The 22,581-nt window shown below is 43.6% G+C and overlaps 1 protein-coding gene across 1 annotated transcript in view; it reads right to left on the reverse strand.

The window, feature by feature from the left end:
• The window catches only part of HTR4 (5-hydroxytryptamine receptor 4), a 303,659-nt gene extending 292,344 nt beyond the window's left edge, over positions 1–11,315 (reverse strand). Inside the window, exon 1 of the mRNA XM_073575181.1 lies at positions 11,233–11,315. Within this exon, the coding sequence (XP_073431282.1) occupies positions 11,233–11,258 (26 nt within the window). The 5' untranslated portion in view covers positions 11,259–11,315. The remainder of the gene's footprint in view (positions 1–11,232) is intronic.
• Between the last annotated feature and the right edge of the window lie 11,266 nt (positions 11,316–22,581).

Below are 22,581 nucleotides of genomic sequence, written 5' to 3' on the forward strand. Positions count from 1 at the left end.
ATATATCATATATTAACCCCTTTACCCCCAAGGTTGGTTTGCATGTTAATGACCGGGCAAATTTTTACAATTCTGACCACTGTCACTTATGAGGTAATAACTCTGGAACACTTCCATGGATCCCGGTGATTCTGACATTGTTTTCTCATGACATATTGTACTTCATGATAGTAATAAAATTTCATTGATATGACTTGTGTTTATTTGTGAAAAAAAAAATGGAAATTTGCCAAAAATTTTGAAAGTTTCGCAATCTTCCAACTTTGAATTTTCATACTTTTAAATCACAGAGATATGTCACACAAAATACTTAATAATTAACATTTCCCACATGTTTAATTTACATCAGCACAATTTTGTAAACAAATTTTTTTTTGTTAGGAAGTTATAAGGGTTAAATTTGACCAGTGATTTCTCATTTTTACAACACCATTTTTTTAGGGACCACATCAAATTTGAAGTCACTTTGAGGAGTCTATGTGAAAGAAAATACCCAGAAGTGACACCATTCTAAAAACTGCACCCCTCAAGGTGCTCAAAACCACATACAAGATGTTTATGAACCCTTCAGGTGCTTCACAGGATTTTTTGAATGTTTAAAAAAATTGAACATTTTTTCACAAAAAATGTACTTCAGATCCAAATTGTTTTATTTTACCAAGGGTAACAGGAGAAATTGGACCACAAAAGTTGTTGTACAATTTGTTCTGAATACGCTGATACCCCATATGTGGGGGTAAACCACTGTTTGGGCGCATGGCAGAGCTCAGAAGGGAAGGAGCACCATTTGACTTTTTCAACGCAAAATTGGCTGGAATAGAGAATGGACGCTATGTCGCATTTGGAGAGACCCTGATGTGCCTAAACAGTGGAAATCCGCCACAAGTGACCCCATTTTGGAAACTAGACCCCCAAAGGAACATATCTAGATGTGTGGTGAGAACTTTGAACCCCTAAGGTCTTCACAGAAGTTTATAATGTACAGCCGTAAAATTAAAAAAATCATTTTTTCCACAAAAATGATCTTTTCACCCCCAATTTTTATTTTTCCAAGGGTAATAAGACCCAAAAAGTTAATGTGAATTTGTCCTGAGTACGCTGATACCCCTTATGTGGGGGTAAGCCACTGTTTGGGCGCATGGCAGAGCTCGGAAGGGAAGGAGTGCCGTTTGACTTTTTCAACGCAAAATTGGCTGGAATTGAGATCGGACGCCATGTCATGTTTGGAGAGCCCCTGATGTACCTGAACAGTGGAAACCCCCCACAAGTAACCCCATTTTGGAAACTAGACCCCCAAGGAACTTGTTTAGATGTGTGGTGAGAACTTTGAACCCCCAGATGTTTCACTAAAGTTTATAACGCCCAAGTGTGAAAATAAAAACTCATATTTTTTCCACAAACATGATCTTTTAGTCCCCAATTTTTTATTTTCTCAAGAGTAACAGGAGAAACTGGACCCTAACAGTTATTGTGCAATTTGTCCTGAGTATTCTGATACTCTATATGTGGGATAAAACTACTGCATGGGCACACTTCAGGGCTAGGAAGGTAAGTTGTGACGTTTTGGATTGCAGACTTTGATGGAATGGTTTGCGTGCATCATGTCGCATTTGGAGAGCACCTGATGTGCCTAAACAGTGGAAACCCCGACAAGTGACCACATTTTGGAAACTAGACCTCCAAAGAAACTTATTTAGATGTGTGGTGAAAACTTTGAACCCCAAAATGCTTTACAGAAGCTTATAATGTAGAGCCATAAAAATAAAAAATCATATTTTTTTCCATAAAAATGTTATTTTTGCCCCTAATTTTAATTTTTCCAAGGGTAACAGAAGAAATTGGACCATAAGAGTTACTGTGCAGTGTGTCCTGAGTATGCTGATACCCCTTTATCGCTTTATTCTGCGAGCTATAACTTTTTTATTTTTTGCTGATGAGGCAGCTCATTTTCAGTGGGACAAGATGACGTTTTCAGTGGTACCATGTTTATTTATATCCGTCTTTTTGATTGCATGTTATTCCACTTTTTGTTCAGCGGTATGATAATAAAGCATTGTTTTTTTGCCTTGTTTTTTTTTTTGAAGGGGTTTACTAAAGGGGTAACTAGTGGGACACTTTTATAGGGCGTGTCGTTAGGTATGCGGCGATACTAAATATGTGTACTTTTATTGTGTTTTTTTACATAAAGAAATGTATGTTTTGGAATAATATTTATTTATTTTTCATTATTTAGGAATTTTTAAAAAATATTTTTACACATGTTATTTTTTTTTTTTACTTTTTACTTTGTCCCAGGGTGGGACATCACTATATAGTGTCAGATCACTGATCTGACACTTTGCACAGTACTGTGTCAGATCAGCAATCTGACAGGCAGTGCAGGAGGCTTGCCAGTGCTTGCTCTCAGCGGGCAGTGACAAGCCACCTCCCTGCAAGACACGGAAGGACCCCGCAGCCATCTTGGATCCGGGGGCCTGCTGAGAGGAGGCCCTTGAAACAACACAATCACATCTCATTGTTCTGAGGGTCTCAGGGAAGCACGCAGGGAGCACCCTCCCTGCGCGATGTTTCTCTATGCGACCGGAACGCTGCGATCATGTTTGATCACAGTGTGACGGAGGTTAAAGTGTCGGGAGCGGTCCATGATGTGCCGGGTGTCAGCTGTGATAATCAGCTGACACCCGGCCACTATCAGCCGCGTTCCTCCCGTGAGCATGGCTGATCGCGTGTGACATACTATTCCGTCCATGGGAAATAAGTCCCAGGTCACATGGACGGAATAGTACGTCAAAGGTCAGAAAGGGGTTAAATATCTTTTTATTGTACCCATAGGGTAATATTATGTCATTTCCAGTTAGTGTGTTGATTGCAGTGTACTTTTCTTATGTAAAGAAAATTTTCTGCTCACTTAAAGGAGTGCTCAAGAATTTATTTTTAAATGCCTCAGACTATTTCAAATAATATAAGAAATGCTAACCCTCCTTGATTTCAACAGCTGCCAATACAGTATGAATCTGGTCCTTACTTGTCTCTGCTTCCTGGTACCATCCACGACACAGTAGCAATGACAAGAAACGTGCTCACAGCAAGTCATATTCTGCAGTTTTCTCCCTCAGCCAGCATTTCAGTCACTTATTTCTGGTGTGTTGTTGAGGATTGGACCAGTAAGCAGAGATCAAGGACCACCAAGTGAGCAACGGAATAGGATTATGTGAGAGACAGACTGTTTGTGCTTTAGGGCGGCCTGTGGGCAGGTGTGTTCTTGGTTTCCCTGGCCTAGAGCAGGAAGATAAGTCTCTACCTGCAGATCCGCCTCAGAGCATGGGCAAATCATTAACTGAAAACTTCTAATACTGATTACGCAACAACCACAAGATGCATTTTCTTCACCCCATAAAATATAATCAGTATAACCACTCCAACCTGACAATGCCTGTAGTTTATTTAGCAAGATCCTGATGACCAGTTCCCTTCAATTACTATCCTGCATGTAGAATACCCAAGAATCCTGAAGCACCAGAGGATAATACACAAAAAACTAGTTATTTATTTTATAGTAATATAATATCACAACAATAGGAAGGCAAGGCCATAGCTGGCCTTTTTCAGGCCACAAAGTACAGCTATGAAGCTTGAGAAGGCCAGTTATGGCCGAAACCTAGTCTTCTCTTCTTATTGCTGTGATTTTATAATATCATGGTAAAAAGATCAAACTTTTTAAGGATTTTCCTCTGATGATTCGGGAGTTTTGGATATTTCACTGTTTTGGGGCCTAGAGGGAGATGCCACTGAGCAGAACTTATAAATGGTGCATGAGTTTTGGATACCAACCTGCAATTAGTGCATATGACATGCCCCAGGGGCCGTGGGATACTCGGTACTGGGCCTGTTAACTTCAGTGGGGGATGTCACAGTGGCTGTGACCCGGTCCATGGCCCCAGGCGGTCAATGAAAAATGTTGGAGTGTAATAAAATGAGAATAAAGTTTATATATGAATACGTGAAGCCACCTGTGGTATTCTGATCAGAGGCAACCAGCGCTGCTATGTTGTTCCCCTGAGACTGTTGGTCTGTCACAGCTGAGGTGAAAATGGCTCTCCACAGGTAGAGCAATAGTCCCATGGTCGTTGAGAGTTGTTTTTAGGTGCGATGATGTCAGGTGGAGGGGAGGATGCAGCCGTGCTGGGTGCTAGGTGCAGAAAGGAGACAAAGGACTCAGTTGAATGCAATTCCAAGGGGCTTTATTCACAGTCTGGTGCACACAGATGCCCACTTCGGTGCTGAGTCCTCCAGGCAAAGGGATCCAGTCAACTTTCAGGCAAAATGAAGTACACCCCTCCAGCACTCCCTGTCAGTTTGTACCTTTCTTGGCCGTCTCCTCACACTATGCTGATTTTACTCCTTCCTTCCTTTCAGCTTCTCACTATTGAGTGTAAATTCGCTATGGCCTATAAAGTAACCACAGCTGTCAGCTTGATAGTTAAGTCACAATGTCCACTCCACTAGGCTAGGGGCTGAGACCCTCCTACGACCTGGATTCTTCCCCCACCTGATGGCTGTCAGCGAGAGACGAGCCCCACGGGGAGCACTCTCCACCCGTGCCTCTAGAAGAACCACTCTTTCCTTCAGGGAGCCTTTCTTAGAAAACAATCTGTCCAGCAGCCCTCCTGACAGGAGCTGCGCCAGACACATCTTGTCACTTCCCCTCCCTCTGAGGGAACTCTCCAACTGCCTACAAATCTCCCGCTCTTTTCCTAAGCTCCGCCCACCTCCCAACACTCTTCGTGCTCCAAGCAGGGACCACAAAGGATGCGCCGCTATGCTCGTGTGTGCGGGATGTGAGTGTTGGAGTCTGGTTGGGTTTCCAGATACCACACCTCTGGATGAGGTGCAGTACCTCTGTGGCTACTGGACCCGCAGGGGCGCCACACATATGCAAATATTTTTGTTTGTTCACTTTTTACTTATTTTTTTCTCTAGGCTATTATTTAAAGTCATTTTTTGCATTGTAGAAAAACACCGTTAGTTTATTTGGTTTTGCAAGCATTTACCTGTTTTGGCCATCTTAATTAGTCACTATTTTATTCATACCTGTGCATCTTGTGACATGTATGCATGCCTTGAACAGCTGTTTGGGGTGAATATATCTGCTCTCGATGTCACCATGTTTCATATTTGGAAGCCTTAGTAAGGGATCTAAAGGGGCAGCTTGCAACCATTGCAGACCTAGAGAGGAGTTTAGAGCTCGCTGAGCATGCGCTGGCTGGGGTCAGTGATGTGGTGGTGGGAAAGATCAGGACAGAGAAGTATGTAGCTGGGAGACAGTTACAAGAAGGGGTAGGGGGAAAAGTGTCAGGGACCTCAGTCCTGATCTGGAACAACCTAGTAAGCATGGCTGTTTTGCTGATATTAGGCTAAGTTCACATTAGCGGGGCTTTGCGGAGGGCTGCGTACTTCCTCCGTTAAGCTCCTCCTACTTCTGCATATTTCTGCATGCGAACTGCGTACCTATCTTTAACATTGGGTATGCAGGACTTGCAGATGTATGTGGATGAATGCAGATGCGTTGCTTTGATGCGCCCGCCGACCACATGGGAATGCAACAAGTTGTGTTTTGTGCGGGCAGCGGGTGCGTCAAAACGACGCATCTGCATACATCCGCATGTCTTGTGTACCCAATGTTAAAGATAGGTACACAGGCCACATGCAGAAATATGCAGAAGTAGGAGGAGCTTAATGGAGGAAGTACGCAGCCCTCCGCAAAGCCCCCAAACGCTAATGTGAACTTAGCCTAACATCAGCAAAACAGCCATGCTTACTAGGTTGTTCCAGATCATGCAGAAGTAGGAGGAGCTTAATGGAGGAAGAAGTACGCAGCCCTCAGCAAAGACCCCGAATGCTAATGTGAACTTAGCCTTAGGTATGCAGGTAAAGGACTAGGATTACCACAGCAGAACGTTTCTCCTAGCAACCAGGAAAACGATTGCTGTAGGAAGAAGGGACATAGGAGTGCAGCAAAGGCCGGACTGATGTCTGTAACTAGGTGAACAGAAAAGGTCATCCGCGACCGAGCAACAAGGCTCCCTGATGGACAGATAAAGATTTGCTGCATGACAAGTGTTCACAAGTAGGAAAAATTTAGAAATCCAGCAAAGCGGTCCTTAAAATAACATCTTCATTGAAGATCCACTAAAAGCGTATTGTGAAATTACATACGGGTTTCTGACACAATGTCCTATATCATTGAATACCTAGTTCACACTGAATTTTTCAGCTCTATACGTCTTGTCCAGCATGACATGACCTATATGTAACTATGTAACCTATAAAAAATTGAAAATGGGACCTCACTATGTCTGAATCTACTATAAGTATCCTATTAGTGACTGACTGGTGCTACAACTGGCTTAATTGGAAATAGTTAATGTTAAAGTGGAAAATATTCTGCCACAAACCATTATGTGGTTCTGTCGACTGCCAGGTGAGAAGCAATTTTTTCAACTTTCTGGCGCTCGCTTGTTAGATTTGTCTATCTGCACCAGATCGAAAAAATTTTTGCATAAACAAAATGCCATGAATAAATATAGAATAAATATTCTAATATTCTAATAAAATTAACCTTGGTTATTTGCACCTATATGAGTTTTAAGTATTATTTTTATTGTAATAAATGGATGATCAGGTTATAAAAAACATCCCTCGGCTTTTTAAAGGACACCCAAGTTTTTCTTCTCACCCCAATGACGTTTAATTTGCTACCTGTGATGCGCTGCTGTAATAATTTCAGGGCTTATGTTCAATCTATAAACATTAATACAATATACATTTATGCACACAGTTGTTGTCCTGATACATAACACATATCTTATGGCCTCCTGGGTACAATTTGTCACAGGAATATTGGACAAAAAATAAACAGCTCTGTCCTTGCCATATAAACAGCCCGGAGAAATATACAGGAAAGTCAGAGACAATTATTTCACGAACACTGCAGATTGTCATGTATAGATTCAGAATTTAAGATGATCTGAAAGTGAGCAGCCATTTATATTGGCGACTGTACTGAAAGAAATATGGTATCTTTTAGGGGATTTAATACTGCTGTCATTATTCAAGGTGTTAATAAAATACCATTTTGCCAGAAGGTAAAAGAAAAGCACAAAGTGGCAAGTTTTGTTGAGGTAAGTGCAGTATATCAGAAAAGTGAGTACAACCCTCACATTCTTGTAAATATTTTATTATATCTTTTCATGGGACAACACTGAAGATATGTATATAGGGGAAAAAATGTGGATGTTCCATGCTGTTGGTAGGTAGAATGTATATCCAGGATGCACAAGAATGATTTTGCGTTTTTTATTAGTCGATGCGTTTCGAAGATTTCAAACTTCATCCTCAGGATATTACCACAATTTTTTTTATGTGGTTGTATCCTGGATCTACATTCTACCTACCAGCAGCATGGCATATCCATGCTTATTCCCCTATAAACATTTTGTACCGGTCAGAGAACCTGTGTACTTGCAGCAGCTGTAATTTTATGCTTTGACATTGTTGTGTGAAAACACAACCTTACCAGGTTAGCATAACCTTTATTAACTTCTTAATTTTAAACTTGATAAGACCCTATTTGCACTTTTATTTTGCTCTTCAGCTCCTTCAACACTTTTTTCTATATTTTATATGGAGGTGGCTGCTCTGGCTTTCCAATCTGGGACTGGTTGGTGCGGGAATTCTCCAGGTGTTCTCTGTTCTGGAGATTGCCTAAGCTATTTAATGGAGCTCTTTGACTCTGATCCATGCCAGATGCAGTTTGTGTTTCCAGGTGCGTGTTTGACTGATTATGGTGTTCTGAGATCTGATCTTCCGCTGCCTGACCCTTGGACCATGTTCTGACAATCCATTTGTCTTGTCTTTTTGCTTTGATCTGCTATCTCCTGGCCTTTTGACTCCAGACCGTGACTTGACTTACACCTTTTTCTTTTCCCTTGGTTTTCTATGTGCTCTCTTGTTACTGACTCCGGAACATCTGACTCCTCTGCCTCATGATCTGTCTGTGTGTAGTGACTAGCGTCACAAAAGTAAATTTGGTGTAAAAATGGCCAAATTATGCCCAAAGTGCAAATATTTTGAGTGGCCACCATTATTTTCAAGCACTGCTTCACTCTCTTGGGCATGGAGATCACTAGAGCTTCACAAGTTGCCACTGGAATTCTCTTCCATTCCTCCATGATGACTTTGTGCAGCTGATGAGTGTTAGAGACCTTGCACTCTTGTAGGATGACAACCATGCAGACCAATTTGATGCAGTATGGGGTGTATGGTGTGAGCACTGACAGGCTGATCCCTTATCCCTTTAACCTCTACAGCAATACTGGCCGCACTCATACATCTATTTTAAAAAGACTACCTCTAGATATGTAACTGAGCATGTACACTCAGCTTCTTTGGTTGACCATGGCGAGGACAGTTCTGAGTGGATCCTGTCTTGTTAAACCACTGTATGGTCTTGGCCACAGTGCTGCAGCTCAATTTCAGGGTGTAGGCAATCTTCTTATAGCCTAGGCGAGCTTTATTTAAAGCAACAATTCTTTTTTTTCACATCCTCAGAGAGCCACGTTAAACTTCCAGTGACCAATATGAGAAAATGAGAGCGATAACACCAAATTTACAACCATGCTCCCTATTCACACCTGAGACCTTGTAGCACTAATTAGTCATATGGCACTGGGGAGGGAAAATATCTAGCTGGGCACAATTTGGCCATTTTGACTTAGGGGTTTACTCACTTTTGTTGGCAGCGGTTTAGACATTAATGGCTGTGTGTTGAGTTAGGCCAGGTTCATACTGTGTTCATGCAGTCCATTCAACGCATAGCATTGATGGACTCTGTTAACGCTATAGCATAACGCGATCGCGTTATGCTATACCGCTAGTGCAGATGCTTCATCTGCGCTAGCAGTGACGGACCCTCAGACGTCACAGAATGACGGCACATTGCTAGCGCATGCCGATTATGGCATGCGTTAGTGATGCGCTCGTTCATGGGAGTAAATGGCAGCGAGTTAGTGATGCACTCGTTAACGGGAGTAAATGGCAGCGTTAAAGGATTGCATTACATCGCGCTATGCCGTGGTGTAACGCAATCCGTTAAACGGACTGCCATAACGCAGTATAAATCTGGACTTAGTAAGATGCCACACTGTTATACAAGCTGTACACTGACTACTTGACATTGTAACAAAGTATCAGATTGTCTGTGTTGTCCTAGGAAAAGATATAATAAAATATTTACAAAAATGTGAGGGATGTACTTACTTTTGAGAAATGTTGTAAAATGAAAGCAGTTGTCCAGTGAAAACAAGTTACAATTTATCCAAAGTATAGGTGATAATTTATTGATGTGTGTGGGTTCGACCACTGGGACACGCACCAATCACCAGAGTGGTGAGTTATTATCCCGGACAGGACACTTTCATCCCTGTTACAAAATGGAGTGGCATGTCAGATACCATGCCACTCCATTCATTCCCTGTAGGGCTGAGGAAAAAGCTGAACGCAATGCTTGGTAACCCAAAAGGGAATGAGTGGAAATGAAGTGGCGAGCAAGTGCCCTATTTTGCCAATTTTGTCCCAGTGGTTGGACCCCGCAATCAATAAGTTATCACCTATCCTTGAGATAGGCTATAACTTGTCCTCTCCAGACAACGCCTTTAAGGAGGATATTATCATGCATAACTACAAGTAGCAAATGTCGTACAATAAAATTCACCATATCCTAATCAGATTAATGTTCTATCTTATTTGCTAGAAATGTACTAAGAAATAAAAAAATGCTGGACTTCAAAACAACCACTAATGGTTTTTGATCTCAGCACCAATCACTAAAGGATGTAGACTTGTAGGTTTGGAGAAGTGTGATTTATTTTTACATGCTGACTTCCAAAAATAGTATCTAATAATACAGACATTACTAATAAAAAGTTGGCATATATAGAAGATCTGTGGTGTAATGCAGCCAACCATTACCTGTGTTTCCTCCTTTCTAATACTCAAAAGTGGAGGTACTACAATATAACAAATTTCAGCATATAAAGATAGTAACGATGGTAGCAAACAATGGTGATCAACAATTCCATAGATAACCAGTTCTTCAAATATTATCACTTATGGTCCATTTGAATAGGCCTGTTTCTGCCCATTAACAAGCCCTGATCAATTATATATAATTTAAGTGCTCTTTTACTGATGTGTCTATGCAGGCCAATGGGAATTACATGATTGTTAATTCGCAAATCCTTTTTACGCAGTTGATGTGCTGCCAATGTTAATGATTAATTAAGCATTTTGCTCATTGGTTTGCTGGAAAGTTTGCACCAGGAAGGAGTGTTACAAACACTAATTTGCCAATCATCACCTAGTGTACAGTAACCATCATTTTAACTTTTATTTCATAAAACAACAGTACACATTAAAATAAACAACTATGTAATATGTCTTATTGGAGAAATCTGCTTCTTTCTCCCCCCTGGAGTGATCTTAATTTGTGGATATACAGTAATCTATAAAATGTGTATTCTGTGAAGACTGATTTTCCCATCACTGAGCTAGGAGATGGCAGTTGGTGATTTTAGAATTTTACGCACAGGGGAGAAGGGAGAAGTAAGGCCGGGATCACACATGCGAGGAGTACCGCCAAGTCTTGAATGTTAATACGCGGCACTGTCGCCGGCACTCAAGAGCGGAGCGTGCGACTCCATGTATTACTATGCGGCTGCATGCTCCGATCCAAGTGACGGCGGCACTCAGGAGTGGAGCATAGCAAGACATGGAGCCTCACGCTCCGCTCCTGAGTGCCGGCGGCAGTGCCGAGTATTAACATGCGAGACTTGGCTGTATTCCTCGCATGTGTGATCCCGGCCTTACAGACAGACATGGACATTTTAGTGCAAGTTCTCCAGAATCTCCAATTGTTGCTCTTAAAGTTCTATGGAAAACTAACCATCTCCTATCTTAATAACGGGAAAATATGGATTCACTGAAGACAGATTTTACCTGTGAATTGAGAATAATTAATGAGTCAAAGAAAAGAAAAGAGTGGATTTCGCTAATAAAGTATATTACACAGTTTTTATTTTTGTATACTATTGATTAATGAACAAAAAAATTAAAACAATGGCTAGTCTTTGAATAAACATCAAATTAATTAAAATATAACTAGTAAAGCTTTACCTCACATTACTATCAAGTTCTTCCATCACAGTCAGTAGGCATGGAGGGCTGGGAAGTTAATGCCCTTGTGGTCAAGCTTTCCCTGCAAAGACACAGGTAAAGAAACACAAATGAGTTTACTATTAGCAGCTTACAATGGTGTAATAGAGTTTATACATCAGCTAGCAAAGAGAAAGGCAACATGCCACATGAATCAACAGGGCTCCAACTTGTCTTCTTCAGCTATAAGAACATGCTTCATTATTGGAGTTGATGGAAAATCAGTGCTTGACCTGACAAAACCCAAACCTTTGCCTCACCCATGTAATGACTATGGACAGGTTGCATAGCGGCGCGTTTCAAAGTAACTCATGGATCTCTGGACTAGTTGAACCAGTTTATTCATAGACTTTCCAATGTAGAATTCTATGTGGTGAAACATTATTTCCAACTATTGTCTTATCTAGTTTTGCACCGCAACTTCACAATAACTTCTTTTCTGGCATACTGATGAAAGTCTAATGACTGAAAAACATTTCTCCACTGTCTGTTATGCTAAGAAAAATCTGTAAATAAACCAATTTTTGCATGTTTTATTGGGCATGCAAGATGTTTATCAATATAGCAGTCCAAGCATGAAAAACGCACCCACCTAACCCTATGGAGAGATCTGTCATACACTCGTACATATACTGTAGAAGACAACCTCACGCTGCTGGTCCATGGTTTCGGCTTCTTACAGACTTTTTATTTCAGTAAAGTTGTTCAGTGAGAATCAATTTTTCGAACTCACAGATTTATGTAAACTTCTAGATATCTGAAATTATGAGTAAGTGCACATTTATTATTGGCACTCTAAGGCTGGTTTCACACTAGCGTTTTATCACGCAGAGCATCGTGCGCCATTAGGCGCACTCTCAATGTTCCTCTATCTCTAACATGGCGTGCGCAGTGTTTAGCAATTGCATGCATTCATCAGCGTTTGCATGCGCTGCACATTTTCCAGGTGTGCGTCCATACGCGCCATACGCTACATGTTGCATTTTTTGTTCCGCCCAACATCGTTAAAAAATTGCACGCGTGTGTGCACGGTATGCACAAAAAAAATAGCATTACAGTCTATGGGGTCGCTGGCGTGCGCTTGGATGTGTGCACGTCAGCACTTTTTGCGCACACGCGATTTTAGTAAACAATGTCTAGACACTTGTTTAAACCTCCCCCTAAACAAGCAACATTGTTTGGGAGGAGTGTAGATAAAAGAAGGTGTCTTCAGGGCCACACCACTACAGCCTTGAAGATAAGAGCAGCTACAGACAGCAAGAGAAGAGCAGCTACAGACAGCCTTGAATAGAAGACCAGACTAGAGCCTTGGATTCAAGCTTCAGCAGCCGAAATGTGAGTATTCTTCAACACAATGTATGGGTGTCCTGTACAATTTGTTATGTACTAATGGTTTTTTTTTGTTTAAATTTCAGCATTTCTTCTGAATCGGTCTATTCGCCATCTCAGGAAAAACTGGCCCAAGCAGATCGTGAGGTGAGGATCTTGCTGCCTTTGAGTAAGTATAGCTGCTGCATCTAGAAATGTGTAATAGTTTTCTTTTCTTTACAGACATGGGACCCAGCAAGTGAAGGCGAAGAGCAGGAGTTGCCTGAGCGGGAGCAGCCTAGCCAAGTCGCGGCGAGGAGACGTAATGTAAGTATATAGTCTTTCAATGTTCCTTTGTTGTTTTTTTTCTGTCTTTCTTTTCATCTTCTATCTTGCTTCTTCTTCTATCTTTTTCATTCTCCCAAAATTCAAAGATTATAATTTTTTTGGTTTGTTCTTGGTTCCACAACGGGATGAAGAAGACGTGTACATCAACAACAAGCGCCTGATCCGCCTTGTTGAGGAGCGTATCCCATTGTGGGACAGCCGTGACCAGCAGTACAAAAACACAGTGGTGACCCGGCAGCTCTTGAATGAGGTGGCCGCAGCAATGATGGGATGGCTGGGACAGCGCCTCTCCCACTTCAAGAAAGGCGTTCAGTAAGTATAAAGCTGCTGTGAGATGCTGCATTGACTCTTGGTCCTGAGGGTACAGGTGTGTTTGTAGCAAGATTTATTCTTGCATCAAACACACCAGTGCCCTCTGGATCAACAGTGATTGCTTTGTGTATTGGACTGCTGTATTGATTCTGTTTTCACTCTTGTTCTTGAAGGTACTCGTGTGTTTGTTGCAAGATATAATCTTGCAGGAAACACACCTGTACCATCAGGATCAACAGTGATTGCTTTGTGTATTGGACTGCTGTCTTGATTCTGTTTTCACTCTTGGTCTTGAAGGTACTGGTGTGTTTGTTGCAAGATATATGCTTGCAGGAGACACACGAGTGTCCTCATGATCAACATTGATTGCTTTATGTATTGGACTGCTGTCTTGATTTTGTTTTCACTCTTGGTCTTGAAGGTACTGGTGTGTTTGTTGCAAGATATATTCTTGCATTCAAACACACCAGGGCCCTCTGGATCAACAGTGATTGCTTTGTGTATTTTGTGTATTGTACTGCTGTATTGAATCTGGATTTATTATTGCTCTTGAAGGTACTGGTGTGTTTGTTGCAAGATATAATCTTGCAGGAAACACACCTGTACCATCAGGATCAACAGTGACTGCTTTGTGTATTGGACTGCTGCATTGAATCTGGTTTTACTCTTGCTGGTACTGGTGTGTTTGTTGCAAGATGTATTATTGCATCAAACACACCAGTGCCCTCTGGATCATCAGTGATTGCTTTGTGTATTGGACTGCTGTATTGAATCTGGTTTTATTATTGCTCCTGATGGTACAGGTGTGTTTGTTGCAAGATATATTCTTGCATCAAACACACCAGTGCCCTCTGGATCAACATTGATTGCTTTGTGAAACTGGGTCTGAGCAGAAAAAGTAAATTAATGTGCATGCAAAATGTAATTGCATATGAACACATGACCTTTACGCAGAGAAAACCAAAAGCAAAACACAAAACAAATATCCTGGAATAAAAAAGTAAAAAAATTAAAAAAATATATTGCAAAAATTGCATGAAGGTAGTAATAATAGTAATAATAAGGGTGTTTAGTTAACATAATTTTGATCAAAATAATGTAGAAGCCATTTTTATTCCAGGATATTTGTTTTGTGTTTTGCTTTTGGTTTTCATTGATTGCTTTGTGTATTGAACTGCTGTATTTAATCTGGTTTTATTCTTGCTCCTGATGGTACAGGTGTGTGTTTGTTGCAAGATATATTCTTGCATCAAACTCACCAGTGCCCTCTGGATCATCAGTGATTGCTTTGTGCATTGGACTGCTGTATTGAATCTGATTTTATTCATCAGAAACAACAGTGACTGCTTTTTGTCTAGAATTATTTTGAGATGCCGCATTGACTGTTTGGAAAGTTCACTCAGGTTTGTGTGCTGATAATGGTGTTGGCATCAGTGCATTGCATAACGTTTTTTCTTTGTTTTTCCAACAGTGAACAAAGTCTGCACACGTTGGCGCTTGATGAAGGACCGCTTCAACACTGATGTTCGTGCTGAGGGACAGGTTCGCAGTGGTTCAGCGGCAAGGACCAGAAGAAAATATCGTTATTATCGCGAGTTGGCATTCCTGAGACCGGTCCTTGCCAGCAGAAAGTAAGTATAATTTTGTTTTTTTTAACCTGTCCTTTTCTATTCCACAGCTGATGCTTCTTGTAAATGCATGATAGTTACTCTATGTATTTCCTTTATTTCCACCGCACCTGGAGCGGTCCTTTATCAGACGACCTCGGACCCGTCCCAGCCATCCGACAGTCAGGAAGCATCTTGCAGGTCAGGAACACAGACAGCTGGTGACCAGGAAGCTGGTCAATCAGGTGTTCCCCTGTCCCAGGTCTCTGCCACTGGTTATGCGGGCACTACCCGCCAGCAGCAGAGGGCCTTAGACAGGCCTGTCATGCCTGAGTTCATGCACTTGAGCGAGGCCTTTCATGCCAGCTTCATGGCGCTGTCAGCCAGAGTGGAAAGCTGTTTTTCCCTGATGGAACGCGGTTTTAACCACATGGAACTGTTATGAGTGGCGGAAGGCACTAAAAAAAATAATTAAAGTGCCTTTGCCGCTCGGGGTCCACCGTGCGGCAGATGGCAAAACCACTGCTAAGGGAGGCAGAGCACTACAGCGGTAGTGTGCACAGGGTTGAACTGCACCTAGTGCACAAAAGCAAACTGTTAGGACTCACAGAGCTGCACATTTAACATAAACACAAAAACGCTGAGTCTGAGTAACCTTCTCAGAGACCCAGCAGCACACGTGCGGTAGTCAATAATCGGAGTAGTTAAAAGGTGTCACTACAGCCGAGTGGACTTACCGTTGCAGGACGTGTGCACGGCGTCGCAACTGCGAACACCAAAATGACTGCAGGCGCAAATGCAGGACGCTGGCTGCTGCAACAGGTGATGCTTGAGCGCGCTGGCGCTAGCGCAATACTGGCTGTACCCAATCACTCACACAAATGTAATATCAGAGGGAAGGGGTTTCATAATGAGTCATTCACCAGACCAAGCATCCATCACCAAACACACAGCAGCAAGTATAGAAAATACTAGCGCATGGCATAGCGGCCATGCGCACTTTTTATAGCGTACAGGACCCGCCAGAAATCTCCAGAGCCCTGAGCTGAACCAATGGAATCAGGAGCAGGACCGGAGCACCTGACTCCTGAACTCCAATGGGAGCTCATACCACGAGCATGCTCAGAAGCTGGCTGAAAGGACTTAGCCTCTGGAGACAAATGTGAGGATCTGGATCCCTGCATATGTATGGCAGGACACAGATTCCTAACAGGAACACTGCTTCCACCCTGTCGACCAGCGCCTTGACCGTATGGAGGCCGACCTCAACAGACCAGCGCTCCATTTTTTCAGTAAAATTGAACAGGGCATAGCGGAACACCTTAGTCCTGAGCAACAGCTGAGTGTGTTACAGGCCTGCAACACTGCTTACTTGCAGGCTATGCAGCAGAATCGGTATGTGCAGCAGTCAGTGGTGTCATTTCCAACAGTGCCACCACTGACTCGCTACACCTCACTACCGACTTCTGCTGCATCCCACTGCATGGCCACCTGCATTCCAAGCCAAGCCGGACACCACTACACCACCCCAAGTCCGAGTGCTGCTGGACACTCCACCGCCACCACCACTATGGCAAGCGCTGCTCCTGTCTGGAGCACCTCCACCGCCACCGCACCAACTGCTTGGAGCACTGCCACCACAGAACCTGCTTGGGCCACTGACACCTATTCTTCTGTTCAGAGCACCGCCACCATTTCTCCGTCTAGGAGCACCGACACCACCACTCAGCAGCATTCAAGGAGCACCACCACCACTCCTCATCATAGGAGCACCGCCACCACTCCTCATCATAGGAGCACCGCCACCACTCCACATCAAAGGAGCACCAGCACCACTCCTCATCAAAGGAACACTGCCACCACTCCTTATCAAAGGAGCACCGCTACCACTCCTCATCAAAGGAGCACCGCCACCAATTCTCCTCCTAGGAGTCCAGCCAACACTTCTCCTGCTCTGAGCATTGATATGTATCCTCCTTTTAGGAGCACCGACACGACTTTGTCTCCTAGGATCACCGCCACTTCTTTGAGCAGCGATCTGAGTTTGTCTCCTTCTCAGATTACCTCCACCGCCGCCACTTCTAGGAGCACTGACACAACTTTGTCTCCTTCTAGGAGCACCGCCACTGCCACTTCTAGGAGCACCGCCACCGCAGAGCATCAGAGGGGTGACCCACATTCCATCTTTTACATGTCAACACCACGGTCCACCAGCTCCAAGCGGTCGAGCAATGTAAGGTGGTCACACGGTGTAAGTCGGTCCAGGCAGGATACTCCTGCGCCAAAGAAAAAAAAAAAAAAAAAAGACTTTGTCCATCCACCTTCTCCTCCAAATGTGTCTCAACCTGCCTCTATGTCCATCCCTGAGCTCCCTTCCCCCAGTACTTTCGTCGCCCCTTCTCCTAGAACCCCTTCCTCAACTTCCAGCCGTTCCTCGTCTCTCCACACCCCCAAGGTATCCCAATCTTCCCCCAAACGTCATTCATAATAAAATTGTTTTTTTGTTTTTTTTGGAAAAAATAAATGTGCAATTCCACTTTCAAAAAATATGGTTTGATTAATGTGTTTTCGCCGCCTACACACACTGCGCCGTACACACACTTAGCGTTTTTGACACCAGATATCTCCATTACGGAGCCATGTTTCTTGTGTCAGGCTTGGAGATATGTGGTGTCCAAAAAACAAATCTATATGACTTGTATTTTCACCACCAGTCTCTTCAGTCTTCTAATATTGCACACACTGAATCGAGTAGGGTTCCCCAGCTGTAGTTGTCAAGGCCCACCAACAGATCATGTTTTAAGGATTTACTTTTTTATTGCTCAGGTGAAGCAGTTATCACCGAAGCAATGGAATTCCTTTAAACATGATCTGTTGCTGGGCCTTAAGGACTGGAGTTGGGGAACCCTGCTCAATTCAGTCTGTGCAATATCAGAAGAATGTAGAGACTGGTGTGGAAAATACAAGTCATATAGATTAGTGTTTTTGACACCAGATATCTCCATTATTGAGACATGTTTCCTGTGTCAGTCTTGGAGATATGTGGTGTCAAAAAAACAAATCTATATGACTTATATTTTCACCACCAGTCTCTTCAGTCTTCTAATATTGCACAGACTGAATTGAGCCGGGTTCCCCAACTCCAGTCCTCAAGGCCAACCAACAGATCATGTTTTAAGGAATTCCATTGTTCCAGTGATAACTGCTTCACCTGAGCCAAAAAAAAAGAAATCCTTAAAACATGATCTGTTGGTGGGCCTTTAGGACTAGAGTTTTGGAACCCTGGAATAGAGGATGGTGTTGAGTGCAAGGCATATCTATTGTTACCTTGCCTATTTTTTTTTATTACCATCATCATTTACTGTATATACTCGTGTATGAGCCGACCCGTGTATAAGCCGACCCCCCTAATTTTGCCACAAAAAACTGGGAAAACTTATTGACTCGCGTATAAGCCTAGTGTTAAATGGTGGTCCGAGAAGATGCTCCATAGATAAAACCCCCCCATATGCTGCTGCACAATGGTTAATGCTGGCCCAAGAAGATGCTCCATAAATACCCTCCATATGCTGCTGCACAAGGGTTAATGCTGCCCCATAAATACCCCCCATATGTTGCTCCACAAGGGTTAATGCTGGCCCAAAAAGATGCTCCATAAATACCCCTCATATGCTGCTGCACAAGGGTTAATGCTGCCCCATAAAAAACCCCCATATGCTGCTCCACAAGAGTTAATGCTGCCCCATAAATACCTACCATATGCTGCTCCACAAGGGTTAATGCTGGCCCAAGAAGATGCTTCATAAATACCCTCCATATGCTGCTGCACAAGGGTTAATGCTGCCCCACAAATACCCCCATATGCTGCTCCACAAGGGTTAATGCTGCCCCATAAATACCCCCCATATGCTGCTCCACAAGGGTTAATGCTGCCCCATAAATACCCCCATATGCTGCTCCACAATTGTTAATGATGCCCCATAAATGCCCCCCATATGCTGCTCCACAAGGGTTAATGTTGCTCCAAAAATACCCCCATATGCTGCTCCACAAGGGTTAATGCTGCCCCATAAATACCCCCATATGCTGCTCCACAAGGGTTAATGCTGCCCCATAAGATGCTCCATATATACCCCTTATTTGCTGCACAAGGGTTAATGCTGGCCCAAGAAGATGCTCCTCAAATACCCCCCATATGCTGCTGCACAAGGTTTAATGCTGCCCCATCAATACCCCCCATATGATGCTCAACAAGGGTTAATGCTGCCTCATAAATACCCCCCATATGCTGCTCCACAAGGGTTAATGCTAGCCCAAGAAGATGCTCCATAAATACCCTCCATATGCTGCTGCACAAGGGTTAATGCTGCCCCATAAATACCCTCCATATGCTGTTCCACAAGGGTTAATACTGGTCCAAGAAGATGTTCCATAAATAACCCCCATATGCTGCTGCACAAGGGTTAATGTTGCCCCATAAATACCCCCCTATATGCTGCTCCACAAGGGTTAATGCTGCCCCATAAATACCCCCATATGCTGCTCTACTAGGGTTCATGCTGCCCCATAAATACCCCCATATACTGCTGCACAAGGGTTAATGCTACCCCATAAATATCCCCATATGCTGCTCCACAAGGGTTAATGCTGCCCCATAAATACCCCCCATATGCTGCTCCACAAGGGTTAATGCTGCCCCATAAATACCCCCCATATGCTGCTCCACAAGGGTTAATTCTGCCACATAAATACCCCCATATGCTGCTCCACAAGGGTTAATGTTGCCCCATAAGATGCTCCATATATAATTATTTGCTCCACAAGGTTTAATGCTGGCCCAAGAAGATGCACCATAAATGCCCCTCATATGCTGCTTCACAAGGGTTAATGCTGCCCCATAAATACCCCTCATATGCTGCTCCACAAGGATTAATGCTGGCCCAAGAAGATGCTCCATAATTACCCTCCATATGCTGCTGCACAAGGGTTAATGCTGCCCCATAAATACCCCCATATGCTGCTCCACAAGGGTTAATGCTGCCCCCATAAATACCCCCCATATGTTGCTCCACAAGGGTTAATGCTGCCCCATAAATACCTCCCATATGCTGCTCCACAAGGGTTAATGCTGCCCCATAAATACCCCCCATATGCTGCTCCACAAGGGTTAATACTGGTCCAAGAAGATGTTCCATAAATAACCCCCATATGCTGCTGCACAAGGGTTAATGTTGCCTCATAAATACCCCCCTACATGCTGCTCCACAAGGGATAATGCTGCCCCATAAATACCCCATATGCTGCTCTACAAGGGTTAATGCTGCCCCATAAATACCCACCATATACTGCTCCACAAGGGTTAATGCTACCCCATAAATACCCCCCATATGCTGCTCCACAAGGGTTAATGCTGCCCAATAAATACCCCCCATATGCTGCTCCACAAGGGTTAATGCTGCCCCATAAATACCCCCATATGCTGCTCCACAAGGGTTAATGCTGCCCCATAAATACCCCCATATGCTGCTCCACAAGGGTTAATGTTGCTCCATAAGATGCTCCATATATACCCCTTATTTGCTGCACAAGGGTTAATGCTGGCCCAAGAAGATGCTCCATAAATACCCTCCATATGCTGCTGCACAAGGGTTAATGCTGCCCCATAAATACCCCCCATATGTTGCTCCACATGGGATAATGCTGGCCCAAGAAGATGCTCCATAAATGCTCCTCATATGCTGCTTCACAAGGGTTAATGCTGCCCCATAAATACCCCTCATATGCTGCTCCACAAGGGTTAATGCTGGCCCAAGAAGATGCTCCATAAATACCCTCCATATGCTGCTGCACAAGGGTTAATGCTGCCCCATAAATACCCCCCATATGCTGCTCCACAAGGGTTAATGCTGCCCAATAAATACCCCCCATATGCTGCTCCACAAGGGTTAATGCTGCCCCATAAATACCCCCCATATGCTGCTCCACAAGGATTAATGCTGCCCCATAAATACCCCCCATATGCTGCTCAATAAGGGTTAATGCTGCCCCATAAATACCCCCCATATGCTGCTCAACAAGGGTTAATGCTGCCCCATAAGATGCTCCATATACCCCTTATTTGCTGCTGCAATAAAAAAAGAATGACATAATCACCTCTCCGTCGCTGGGTATATTCACCTGCCCCTGTTCCATTGCCATTCACCGCTGTGTCTCCCGCCTCTCTGCAGTGACAGCAGATGGCGCACACTGACAACGTCATCGCACCCTCTGCCGTCACAGCAGGAGGACCCGGAGACACAAGGGTTAATGCTCCCCCATAAATACCCCCAGGTGAATATCACTCTGCCCCGTCATACTCACCCCTCCTAGCAAAAGGTCTTATCTGCAGCGGCAGCCCACTTCTCCCTCTGCCATCTGCCCTCTGCATTCAGCTGGTCACGTGGTACCGCTCATTAAATATGCGCATATTCATGCGTTTAATGAGCTGTACCATGTGACAGCTGAATGCAGGAAGCAGGTGGCAGAGGGAGACGCAGAGGCTGCAGAGAAGTGCCAGGAGAGGTGAATATGATCTCTGACACCCCCGCTCCCCCCGCACTCCGTACACGAGGTACACTAATGAACAAACGACCACCGGGGGCTCCACGAACGGCACGTACCCCTGAAAATGTGGAACGCGTCAGGCAAGCCATGCTGCGTAGTCCGAGTCGATCTGCTCGGAAACATTCTTTAGAACTTGCCCTCAGTAATCGTACAGTAAGGCGTATTTTGCATTTAGACCTGCATTTCCACCCCTATAAATTGGCCATTGTGCAACAGTTGGAGCGCGGGGATTACGCAGCGCGACTGAAGTTCGCACATGAGATGGAAGCAATTATTGAGCAAAACGACAACCTTATTTTATTCATGAGTGATGAAGCTCATTTCCATGTCAATGGCATGGTTAATCAGCAGAACTGCCGTTATTGGGCCTATGAAAATCCGAAAGAATTACATGAACGACCGCTGCACAGCCCTAAGGTAACGGTGTGGTGCGCTATGGGCAAATATGGCGTGATCGGTCCGTACTTTTTCGAAGGCGATAATGGCAATACTGTTACCGTGAACTCACAACGTTATATCGCCATGATAAATAACTTCTTTGTTCCTGAGTTACGACGGCAACATATCCCCATCTCTAGTGTGTGGTTTCAACAAGATGGGGCAACGGCCCACACAGCCGGAGCAACAATGAACATTCTTCGCCCTCTCTTCCCTGGTCGCATCATTTCCAGGTTTGGCGATATTAATTGGCCTCCTAGGTCCCCAGACCTGTCCATGTGCGATTATTACTTATGGGGTCACCTCAAATCACGTGTATACAAGCTTAAGCCTCGATCATTACAAGAACTGAAGGAAGCTATTCTAGTGGAAGTTGCCCAAATCGACAGAGTTGTGTTGGAACGTGTTGATGCCAACTTCCAAGAACGCCTTTGGAAATGCATCACTGATAATGGCCACCACATGGCAGATGTTGTTTTCCACACTTGAATTTGTCAAATGCTATTAGTATACGTAACCAAATCTGTGAATACATTTATATTTAATAAATATTTAACGATTTTATGATTAGTTTAAAAACGTCCGTCCTTTATGACTCACCCGGTATTTACGTCACCAATACCCTGGCCTTGTATCATAACTATCACACCTGGACAGGTGAATACACATGAGTTTTAACCTGCAGCGTTGCTTC

Source organism: Dendrobates tinctorius, unplaced genomic scaffold (assembly GCF_039654945.1).
Source record: "Dendrobates tinctorius isolate UK_male_01 unplaced genomic scaffold, ASM3965494v1 ptg000043l, whole genome shotgun sequence".
Lineage (NCBI taxonomy): Eukaryota > Metazoa > Chordata > Amphibia > Anura > Dendrobatidae > Dendrobates > Dendrobates tinctorius.